Raw genomic sequence first — 12,511 nt, 5'->3', positions numbered from 1 at the left:
TGCCAATCTGGGATACCAGGTATTTGCTCCTCGAGGGCATGCGCTCCCTGCCTTGGTGCCCTGTAATCCAACTATTTCTGCCTGCTGGGATCTCCATCTATACAGCTACCAACTTTCGGGCTGATTCAGTAAAGTCCGCGATTCATTATGCTAATTAGGCCCGGCGGTAAAACCAGGTAAAAGGAGGCGCTAGGGACACTAGCGCGTCCCTAGCGCCTCCTTTTTGACAGGAGCGGCAGCTGTCAGCGGGTTTGACAGCCGACGCTCAATTTTGCCGGCGTCGGTTCTCGAGCCCGCTGACAGCCACGGGCTCGGAAACCGGACGCCGGCAAAATTGAGCGTCCGGTTTTTGACCTGACAGCCGCAGGCCGACAAAAATTTTTTTTTTTTTTTTACTTTTGGAAAGTTTCGGGACCTCCGACTTAATATCGCCAAGATAGTAAGTCAGAGGGTGCACAGAAAAGCAGTTTTTACTGCTTTTCTGTGCACTTTCCCGGTGCCCGAAGAAATTAGCGCCTACCTTTGGGTAGGCGCTAATTTCTGAAAGCAAAATGTGCGGCTTGGCTGCACATTTTGTTTTCTGAATCGCGCGGGAATACCTAATAGGGCCATCAACATGCATTTGCATGTTGCGGGCGCTATTAGGTTCAGAGAATTGGACGCGCGTTTTCGGCCCCTTACTGAATAAGGGGTAAGGGAAAATGCGCTTCCAATGGCGGGTTAACAGTGCGCTCCATCAGAGCGCACTGTACTGTATCAGCCCGATGGTGATTAATCTAACCTTTGTCAGTCTCTCTCATCTACAGCTCAACACTGGGAACCTGCAACCGGAACTCCCTATACTACCGTGTGCTGCTAACATCTACCATTGTGAGACGGGTCTCCTCTGCCGAGGGTCCCTGGACTGCTACCTCTGGATCACCTCACTACTGCCACCTCTGGTGGTATCATCCAGCTGTATAATAAAAGACAAATATCTGTGTTTGCGTGTCTTGAGTCTAGCCTAGTACTGCAGCTCCTCACGGGGCTCCTCCCCATGGGTGTGGTCATCACTGCAGTACCCAAGAGTCCACTCCAAAACCTCAAAACCATAACAGTCACTGGGAGGAGAGAAGGATGATTACTGGAGTACCTGAGGGATCAGTCCCAAGGCCTCTGTGAGAGATACGGCAGAGGTGGCAGGGAGACAAGTTTCTCTGTCTTTCTGTGGATGATGCTAAGATCTGCAGTATACTGGACACCCCTGAAGGAGGTGGCCAACTCCAGTCTCCAAGTGCCACAATTGGTCAGATTTTCAGGATATCCACAATGCATTTTATTACTCCTGGGAGAATTCTGCACAAAAAATTTTAATTCTGCGCAAAAAAACTTAAAATTCTGCAAACTTTATAGTGGTCAAAATAACACAATTTACATGACAGTCTTTAAGTAATTACATTTGAAATTAATACAGAAAAAAATTATTACTTAAAGATTCAGAATTTTTAATATTTTGAGCAGAATTTCCCTAGAAATTCACTGTAAGAGTGTCCCTTCCACTCGCTCTCCCTACTCCCCTGGTCACTTTGCCCTCTCAGGCCCCAACTCCTCGACCTGCCAGTATCTCTCCCCTTCACCTCTAGGCTCAACCCCTTCCACTCTATAGCCAGTCCCAGAGTTTGACCCCGTTCTCAGTACTGCCCCTCACACAGGCTCCCTCTGTCCCTCCCTCTCTCACACACATGCTCCCTCTCTCTAGTGCACATACACACACCCTCATACAGGCTCCCTCATTCTCTCTCACATACACATCCCCTCATACAAGGCCCTCTCTCTTGCATACACACCCACACAAGCTCCCTTTCTCTCTCACACATACATCCTCTCACAGGCTACCTATGTCTCTCTCTTATTCACTTCATCACACAGGCTCTGTCTCTCACATACACAATCCCTTCACACAGGCTAGCATACACACAATCCCTTTTTCATACACACGAGCTCCCAATCTCTCACACACCTACACACTCCTTCACAATCTCCTCTTATAGGCTCCCTCTCTCTGGCACCCACACTCAACCACCCTCCCCCCACTCTCTCTCAAACACCCCTGCTTACCCTCCTTGGTCTTTCTCACACCCACCCTGCTCTCTCACCTCCCCTGCTCTCTCTCTCTCTCTCTCACCCCCCCCTGCTCTCTCTCTCACCCCTCCCCCTGCTCTCTCTCTCTCTCTCACATCCTCCCTTCCTCCACACCCCCACACCTCCTCCCCTAACACCCCCTGCTCTCTCACACCCTCCTGCTCATTCCTGCTCTCTCTCATCCCCTTCCCCTTTTCTCTCTCTCTCTCTTTCCCCCCTCCCCCTCCTCTGTCTCCCCTTCCTCTCCCCTCTCCCTCACCTCTCTAACCCCCCTCTCCTCCTCCCCCTCCTCTCTCACACACACACACACACTGTTAGGGATTGTGGACTCTTAGCCTGAGGAGGTGTTGGTGCTACTTGTAGGGACGAACCGCACAGGTCCCCAGCTGTGGGGACCTGTGCGGTTCATCCTGTTGGCCTCTACTTCCCGTTCGCCTCGGGAGGCGAACGGGAAGTAGAGGCCAACAGGAACTTCACCATTACCAGCCCTCGTTCCCCGCAGGTTGAGCCCTTGGATGCCGGGGCCAGCTGGTGTTAGGTGGGCTTCTGTGCGGCTGGTCCCAGGAGAGTGGCCAGAAGAGACAGATGTTTCAAGGCCATGAGCCTGAGGTAGGTGAGAGGCAGGCCAAGCCTGGTCTGTAGGGACTGGAGCAGGGGCCGGAGGCTGGACCGGCATGGGTCAGGTGAGGCTGGAGGTAGGCAAAAGTAGGCATGGTCAGGTCTGGTCCAAAGTCAGAGGCAGGCAGCAGTAGGCGCAGGTCAGGTCAGAGGTCAGGGCAGGCAGCAGTAGGCGTAGGTCAGGTCAGGTCCAAGGTCAGGGGCAGGCAGCAGTAGGCGCAGGTCAGGTCAGAGATCAGGGGCAGGCAGCAGTAGGCGTAGGTCAGGTCAGGTCAGAGGTCAGGGGCAGGCAGCAGTAGGCGCAGGTCAGGTCAGAGGTCAGGGGCAGGCAGCAGTAGGCATTGGTCAGGACCAGTCCAAGGCCCGAAGCCAGAGATGGGCCCGCAGGAGGCGAGGACCAGAGCGGAGGCACTGGGACCGGGGAGCTGGGATCTGAGTGCTGGAGCGAGAACGCTGAGACGGGAATGTGGGAAACATTGCCAAGTCGGTTTGCTGGAGCCAGAGGCGACCTGTAATAGACCGGAGGGACTGACGTCATCAGTGGGGGCTGAGCACCCTTTTCCCTCCCCTGGCCCTTTAAATGGGCCGGAGCGGCCCGTGCGCACGCCTAAGGAGGGCCCGGTCGTGAGGAGGTCGGCGGTGTCATAGCCGCCAAGCGAGCGGGAGCTTCGGAGGGCCCGGACCGGGGGAACTTGCGTTGGCAAAGGCTCCGCGCCGCTGCCAGGAAACCGAGGGGTGAGTGAAGCCAGCCGCGGAGCACATCCCGTGGGAACCTTCATCTTCGCCGCGAACGGCGCGTGCTCCATTCACGCCATGCCAGGGTCTCCTCTGCCATTTTCTGTGCAGAGTTTGGCAAGTCTGCGCAAACTTTGCCCTCTGCAGTAGCGCAGGATTCCCCCAGGGCTATAACTGAATGTGCACAAGATGTGTTTGCATGTGGCGGAGGCACTGCCTGCAAATGCATCTCATGCATATTCGTTGCAGATTTCCTGAAAAGCAGACTCTGCGAGCAGCACTCCAGGACCACAGCTGCCTACCCCTGGAGCGGACAGTATGAGACGGGGTCTAAGAGAACTGGAGGCAGGGGTGGCGGCTGAATTCAATCCTCCAATATGCAGAGTTATCATTTGTCATGATCGTGATGCACTTTGGATACAGGAATCCCGAGGATGAGTTCCTGATGGCCACAAAGCAGCGACCTGAGGTGATTGCATCTGATGATTTCAAAGCAGGAAAACAGCGCAGGAAGGTGGTGGTTAGAGCCACGGGGATGCTGGGGTGCCCAGGCGGAGGCAAAGCCAGCAGAGAAAATTCAGAAATGTCTTCCCTTTCTTCCTAAAACGGCAGGAATACAGGCAGCGGCACAGCCCCACTAGGAGAGGAACTTCCCAGGACTCCCTCCAAGAGCAAATGTTTGTCCTAATTGGTGAGAGGATCACACAGATAGGGCCATTGTACAGAGATTAAAAGATTATAACCTTCCACCAACTTCCAGTTATCTGTAATTTAGAAAACACAGACATTTTCATTAGCATAACCTGAAGCACTTAGCAGAGAATAATCTTCTACTCTGGTGAGCTCATTGCTTTTGAAGATGTGTTTTATTATGTAAATTTAGAAGTCACTCTATTTTCAAAAACCTGGGAGCAGCCTGCAGAATGCACTCATATAACAGGACAGTAGATATGCCTAAGGACAATAGGTATAATTTCAGGGATATACAAACCGTTCGCCTGCCAAGATAAGGTGAGATTTAAATCCAGGAGTCTCGGGAGCAATGGGAATTAGGATGAGCTTTCGGAAAACCAGTTCTCAAAACTGCCCAAAGTCCGTGGCTCCTTTTCCCCGCCGGCTGTGCACCAGTTCTCAAAGGGAAGGTACACGCGGGCTGAAGGAAGCAGTACCCACAGGGACATGCAGCTGCTTTTCCTGTGCATACTCTTTCCAGTGATGGATTTAGGGTTTTGCCACCCCTAAACACTGTTGGTGCTGTGGCATCCTCACCTCCATGCACACGACAGGAGGGGAGGGGCTGGATTAGGGAGCAGAGCAGCTCTTCTTTGCTCTGCTGACTGCTCCACTCACCCTCCCGTTGCGAGCATGGAACGGACACTCGAGAGTGTGAGCCCCTGTGCCGCGACGTGATTTGCGGGGGCTGGCTACAGTCTATGCCGCTGGCAGGCGAACACATCTAGGCACGGGCTGATTGGAACAGGAATATGCTTGAAATTGGAACATGGCTTGACCTTGGAATATGGTTTGAAGGTCTCACTGAACCTGCACACACAGGAAGGGAGACCCAGCAACGTAATGCTGGTCTCTGGGGTAGCCCTCCAGCCACTCGAAAGCCCTTTCGAACTTGCCGCTAGGGAACAACTTGTATGTAGGGATAGACAAAAGCTGAGGACTCAAGTGATGATGAAAGCTTGGACAAGATGAAGGCACTGGAGACTTGGAGCAAGACAAAGGCTCTGAGACTTGGAACTAGACGAAGGCTCCAGAGACTTGGAACTAGACGAAGGCTCTGGAGACTTGGAATTAGATAAAGGCTCCGGAGACTTGGAATTAGACGAAGGCTCCGGAGACTTGGAACTAGATGAAGGCTCCGGAGACTTGGAACTAGACGAAGGCTCTGGAGACTTGGAACTAGATAAAGGCTCCGGAGACTTGGAACAAGACGAAGGCACTGGAGACTTGGAACAAGATGAAGGCTTTGGAGACTTGGAACAAGTCAAAGGCACTGGAGACTTGGAAAAAGATGAAAGCTCTGGAGACTTGGAACAAGACAAAACTCTAGGAGTGCCCGGCACTGCTGCACGCCCTACACCACCCGTGGGCTGGTCGCGGACCACAACAATAGCAGTGCAGGCACTGGACATAGGAACAAGGCGGAAGCTGGAACAAAAACTCCGAAGACCAGGATAGGTCTCAGGAACTCAGGACCATGGATGGGTCCCCAGAATTCAGGAACTCAAAACTTTAAAACCAAGGGACTTCTGGAGACTGGGACCACCAAAGGAAGACTCTGGAAAATCTGGACAGGATGAAGACTTGAAACCAGGAACAAGATGTGGAACACAGAAATGAAATCCTGGACTCAAGAGCAAGACGCTGAAGACAGGTACCAGGAACCGACGAGAGACCAGGAACATGGAACAGGCAACATGGAAGACCTTGAAAGTGCTAGCAGACCTTTGCTAAGGCAACAAGGAACTGACTGACGAGACCTTTTAAAGGGCTGGCTGGAGATGACAACATCGGGAAGCACTGCGGCATTTCCCACCGCGGGCCTTTTAAATCTTCAACAGAGGTGCATGCGCCTAAGGGACGTCAGGGAGAGCTGGAGTCAGCAGCATTCAGGCCGCGGAGATCAGGCAGAGATGGCAGCAGCCCGGCCATGCTGAAGCAGGCCGCAGAGAGGTGACTCAGCGCCGCATGGGAGCTGCAGCATGGCTCGGAGGCAACGCTCGCATCCAGGGAGGTGAGTGAGTCGCTGGTGGGCCTGTCCAGCCAGTGCGATTCACAACAGCCCTCCCCTCCTGTCCCCTGCATGCTGCCTGGGAGGGGAGGGGCTGAGCAGGAGGAAGAGCAGCTGGGAGGCAATAGATCTTCATCCAGCCTACTGCCACCAGATTTCTGCAGCCATAGGCACCGGCCTAATGTGTCTATCGGCAAATCCAAGCCTGACTTTTTTTCAGCCAAACAACGCACATAACTGTGTACAGGCAGGGAGAAGGGTGAGTGACCAGGTCTTATGCGTGCATCTGCACCCACGTATCATGCGGGCAAGTTCATGAAAGGGCATATCTGCGGCAAATCCCCTTTAAAACGAGCTCTCGGTGTACAAAACCGGAAGACGTGCTCCCGATGAGCGGCCGTCCGATCCGATCATTTCCTCCTACACTGGAATAACTCTGGGGAAAGAGTTAATTCAGTTGTGATGATGGTTGATTTCCCGATGCACAGACCCGCTCTCAGTCCATTGAAGCGTTTGCATTAGAAAAACAAGAGCACGGTAAAAAGCGTTTGGCAGTGCATTGGTGCCAGCAGCTGCTCTCTGGAAAATGGGTTTATCCTGCAACCAAAGTCCTGGTGACTCCGCAGCGTGAGAGGGAAGATATTTCATGGAGAAACTTACTGCTCTTCTGAAGAATAGGAGTGAAGTTCCTCAATTAGGCTAGTACAGAGGGTATGTCACCAGTAATGCATGTACAAAGCCCACCCATGCATGGCGCCCATCTGCCTCACGTTGACCGGATCTGTGTGCTGCGTTGGCAGTAGTGAGGAGCGGCCGGGGAAGAGGCCGGCTGTTTGATGAATAGGTTCCTGGAGGTGGTGCCTGCATGCATTGTGAATGACAATGGGAGTAGGGCCGGCTCACCCGTTAGCTAGACAGGTGAATGCCTAGAGAGAAGCAGTTTTGCAGGTGGCGTCAAAGGATTCCCAGGGCCTGGGGGGGCCCCCCCCCCCCCCGAGACTCTGCTATGACGACTTTACTGGACAGGGCAAAGCAAAGACGTGTGCGCCTTGCTGCTCCCGAATCCAGTCCCTGCCCGCCTGGAGTCGGAGGGGAATGAGGGTGGCGTGCACAAGAGTTCAGCTTTTATTTGTACGTTTCGGTTTATAATTTGTGGTCACTTATTCTGTATTTCCAGTAGGCCTTTCAGCTTGCCTTCCCAAACAATGACGGAGCTTTACGGCAGTTTTAGAAATCAGCTGCAGCAAGCCCCTTACCCGAGAGAACAAAAGATAAAAGACAGGACCCCGAAGCAAGAGAACATCCAGCACAGAACCCAAATGTTCGGCACGGGTCGCACACATAACACCCCTCGTCCGGTCACTGCGCCGGGATGTCTGCGGGCCTGCACCCTCGCTCAGCTGCTGCGTCCTCCATGAGCCCTCCGTCCGGTCCCGGCGCTGGCTCCGGCGGGCCCGGCGTGTCCTGAGGTGTCTCTGGGATTAGGAACCCTTCCCTAATCCTGCGAGGCACTCCAGCGTTTGAGCAGGAGCAGTCTCTCTGTGTGTGGCAGGGCTCCAGTGATTTCGATGGTGGAACCTCTAGCAAACACAGGGATCTTGTAGCACAAATGAGGCCAAGACGGATGAGCCCAGCAGGGTCTGGCCTGGCTCCTGCTTGAGCTGTAACTCCGCCGTGGGCACAGGGCTGAGAGGCTCTAGGCATCCCTAACATGACTGGGATAGCCTGATGACTTTTCCTTGGAATAACCACACTGTTTCCCCATGGGGGGGGGGGAGATATTCCTGACGGGCTGAGAGTTCACGCCGCCTGCTTGAAACTGGTCCGAACCGTTCAGGCAGTTTTACCACTTGATCACCCTTCCACACCAGTTCAGGACGCGGGTCAGCACAGGATCCTTTGCAGACAGCCTGGAGGGCAGCGTCAGGAGCAGATTGTAGCATGAAAAGGTTACCCAGAGGTGCAAGTGGCAGGTTGGCCCGGTTATGCCCTTCCTTTGCCAGGGCTGGATGCCAGGGTATAGTCGTAGGCGTGATGCAGCGTGATGCTCCAACGCTGTATCCACGGCAACCAGAGGAGGGATTGAGGATCTCCTTGGGAGAGGCCGGTGGTTAGTACTGATTTCAGAAGCCCGGCCGTGCCCGCAGCTGGGGGACTTTTAAACCCGCCTGCCGCTCTATCAGTCAAAGCCTAATCCTGCTCGCATGAAGGCAAGGTTTGAGGAGAGTGGGGAATCAGTGCCTCCGGGATGACTGGAAGAGCCCCGGCGCCATGCGACGAGGCATCGCAGGCGGAAAGGAGAGCACAGGGCCAGTGCAAGGCTATCGAGCCAGCCACCCCCCTCCCCCATTAAATGTCAGGCCCATAGGCTACCCCCCCCCCCCCAAGATTTTGATAATTCAGCCACCGCCAGCCCAAAATAATCCTGTAAATAACACAGGACTGGACCTAGGGAGCACATTTCACAGCTGGAAAAATCGCCCGGGACCTTCATTTTCACTTTTATTTGATTTTTCCCAGGAATTTATCTTGGAGTTTATTATTGCTAGAGCAAACATTATCCCAAATCATTTTTTCCATTTTTGTTCTGCTTGCAACAAACACCCATACATTCTTTAAAAATATTTTTAAAAAAACCCCAAAAATGCCCCCCTTGAAAATTGCCTGAAAGGAGGCAGGGTTGAAAGGGAAAGGATGCTCGTACGTTCCCTGTGAGAACTGGCACAAAGCACGTAGGGAAAAATGCACGCAGGCTTTGCAGCAAAATGTACGATTGTGAAAACTGCGCCGTACATTAAACATTAAACTTTATTTCGATGCACACATAAGGCCACAGCGTCTGAATGGCATGCGGTATTTTTGAAGATAGAGTGCAAAAAATAAATAAATCAGGAATACCTAAAGTTTATCAATGGAAGGAATCAATCTATATCCTGCACTGGCTGGAGATAATCTCCGACTGGCTGGCAGCTTGGGTCAAACTAGGATGCTTCCCCTTTTTCACTCACCGTACAAGACATTTGAAAAGTGTTTGTCGGCTCAGTAAAGTGGCACTAGCTCCCTCCTCACCAGGCTCACTGTGAAGGAACTCAAACCCTTGTTATGCTGGGGCCACATGCTCCAGCCCAGTGGTAATGGACGGTGGGGGCAGGGAGGAGGAGCTCAGCAGGACAGGGCGGGTCCTTGACACACAGCAATCAAACCCCCAGCACTTGCTGCAGGCATTTCAGCATCCAGCAGGCTTAAGCAGCATCATTTCTAGCACCCGAGGATCCCCTTCCATCATGGATCCCGGCCTCTACCACAGTCAGAAAAACCTTCAACCCGACAGGTAGGAGGAGGCCTTTTCCCAGCTAACAGACCCCCTCACCTCAGTCACCAATGCAGGCCACAAGTATAAATAGTAAGGTGCAGACAAAAAACTGGACTGGAAACCACTAAAAGCCAGAGTCATAAGCAGTGGCAATAATGCAAAAACATAACTAACACCATTCCTTATATAAACAAAGTAAAGAAATATAAATCAGTCATAACAGTGAGGAACCATAGTAATAAAAAAAACATATTTCAAAGCAAATAACACATAGAACACACCCTAATAATTAAGAAGAATAAGGATTTAAAAAAACCCTTTAAAAATTTACCCAAAATCAATCAAATATTTCAAAACAGCAGACATATCAATCACCCAATAATTAAAACTAATAAGGATTTAAAAAACATTCCCCCCTCTCCACACCTGGAAACTTTTCATTTCCAGTCACCCTGAGATTGTAGACTCTCTCTTTCACAGGAAAACTCAAGCAGGTTCCCAATCTCTCTCTTTCATAGGCACACACACAAGCAGGCTCCCAATCTCTCTCTTTCACAGACGCACACACACACAAGCAGGCTCCCAATCTCTCTCTTTCACAGGCGCACACACACACAAGCAGGCTCCCAATCTCTCTCTTTCACAGGCACACACACACAAGCAGGCTCCCTATCTCTCTTTCACAGGCACACACACACACAAGCAGGCTCTCAATCTCTCTTTCCCAGGCACACACACACACAAGCAGGATCCCAATCTCTCTCTTTCACAGGCAAACACTCAAGCAGGTTCCCAATCTCTCTCTTTCACAGGCACACACACACAAGCAGGCTCTCAATCTCTCTTTCCCAGGCACACACACTCAAGCAGGTTCCCAATCTCTCTCTTTCACAGGCAAACACTCAAGCAGGTTCCCAATCTCTCTCTTTCACAGGCACACACACACAAGCAGGCTCCCAATCTCTCTCTTTCACAGGCGCACACACACACAAGCAGGCTCCCAATCCTCTCTTTCACAGGCGCACACACACACAAGCAGGCTCCCAATCTCTCTCTTTCACAGGCACAACACACCAAGCAGGCTCCAATCTCTCTTTCACAGGCACACACCACACAAGCAGGCTCTCAATCTCTCTTTCCCAGGCACACACACACACAAGCAGGCTCCCAATCTCTCTCTCTCACAGGCACACACACACAAGCAGGCTCCCAATCTCTCTCTTTCACAGACGCACACACACACAAGCAGGCTCCCAATCTCTCTCTTTCACAGGCGCACACACACACAAGCAGGCTCCCAATCTCTCTCTTTCACAGGCACACACACACACAAGCAGGCTCCCAATCTCTCTCTTTCACAGGCACACACACACAAGCAGGCTCTCAATCTCTCTTTCCCAGGCACCACACACAAGCAGGCTCCCAATCTTTCTCTTTCACAGGCACACACACACAAGCAGGTTCCCAATCTCTCTCTTTCACAGACGCACACACACACAAGCAGGCTCCCAATCTCTCTCTTTCACAGGCGCACACACACACAAGCAGGCTCCCAAATCTCTCTTCTTTCACAGGCACACACACACACAAGCAGGCTCCCAATCTCTCTCTTTCACAGGCACACACACACAAGCAGGCTCTCAATCTCTCTTTCCCAGGCCACACACACAAGCAGGCTCCCAATCTTTCTCTTTCACAGGCACACACACACAAGCAGGTTCCCAATCTCTCTCTTTCACAGGCACACACACACAAGCAGGTCCCCCAATCTCTCTCTTTCACAGGCACACACACACAAGCAGGTTCCCAATCTCTCTCTTTTACAGGCACACACACACAAGCAGGCTCCCAAAGACACAATTGTACCTCTGCTCATTCTTCAGCCCTGCTGGCCTGGGTTGAAGTGGCAGCCCATCACTTGGTCTCTCTTCTCCTCTGGCGGGTGCGCTGCTGCGTTTCCTTTCTCCTCCTTTCCTCCTTCGGCCCTGCTTGCCTGGGCTCCGGTGAGTGCTGCTACCGCAACTTTTTTTATTCTTTTTTTGGCCCCGCTGATCTGGGCTTCAGAAGGTGCTGTTGCCTCATCTCTGTCAGGGCCAGCCAATCCTCTGCTAGTTCCTGGGGGTAGCCTCCAGCCACTCCAAATCCCTTTCGACTGACGAACAGAAACAGTGAATGCATGAGCCCCTGTGCTGAGGCGCAACGCAAGGCAAGGCCCACGCCAACGGCAGGAGAGCAGGGACCAGACAGAACCCACAAATCCACGAAGGGAAAGAACGTATAGCTGAAGGCTTGACAAAGGCAAGCTGAACAGCAGAGAATTAGCAGGGCTTGGCTCTTGGCTTGCGACAAGACTGATTACTTATAACAGATTGATGGCTTGCACAATGCACAGCTGAACTGGAGCAGAACTAAAGACCAGAAACCAGGCCAAGCCAAAATCAGGAACTAGGATGTACTGAAGAACATAGCAGCAGGGTCTGACAGAAGGCCAGGGTCCAGCAGACAGTAGGCATACAAAGATCAATACAATCCACAGCCAGGAAAAGCAACCAGAATCCAATAACCAGCCCACGGTCAAAACAGGCATAATCCAAAACCAGACACTCAGCAAGCAAGGAAAGAACCAGGAACAAGCTACGAAACCTCTTCCAACCATAGAGTCCACTAAGTAGTAGGAGCATGTGACTTATCATCAGGGTAAATGCCAGTCTCCCTCCAATGTGCAGAGAATCGTTCATGCCCATGCACACTTACACAGTGTGTTCTCCGTCACGTCTTAGTCAGGGCGCCCGCTGGCAGTTCCTTACCATACAGTGAGCAGCTGAAGCCGGGGATTCTGGGAAGGCAGCTGATTCTAGCAGTCTCTGTCTCTTGGAGAGGATCTTTCCTGGCTGGTAGGGGGGTGGAAACCCTGCCAGCACTGATGAATGCGGTCGCTCTCACTGAGACTCTCTCATCTCCCACTGTAAGAGGGCACTTTC

At 52.3% G+C, this 12,511-nt stretch overlaps 1 protein-coding gene across 1 annotated transcript in view; it reads right to left on the bottom strand.

The window, feature by feature from the left end:
- LOC115086687 overlaps positions 1-11,500 on the bottom strand; it is a 137,603-nt gene extending 126,103 nt beyond the window's left edge. The window contains exon 1 of the mRNA XM_029592886.1: positions 11,397-11,500. Coding sequence (XP_029448746.1) covers positions 11,397-11,406 — 10 coding nt within the window. The 5' untranslated portion in view covers positions 11,407-11,500. The remainder of the gene's footprint in view (positions 1-11,396) is intronic.
- Positions 11,501-12,511: the final 1,011 nt, after the last annotated feature.

Source organism: Rhinatrema bivittatum, chromosome 3 (genome assembly GCF_901001135.1).
Source record: "Rhinatrema bivittatum chromosome 3, aRhiBiv1.1, whole genome shotgun sequence".
In the NCBI taxonomy this organism is placed as follows: domain Eukaryota; kingdom Metazoa; phylum Chordata; class Amphibia; order Gymnophiona; family Rhinatrematidae; genus Rhinatrema; species Rhinatrema bivittatum.
The sequence above is the reverse complement of the archived record's forward strand: the minus strand, read 5'-3'. Positions and strand labels throughout refer to the sequence as shown.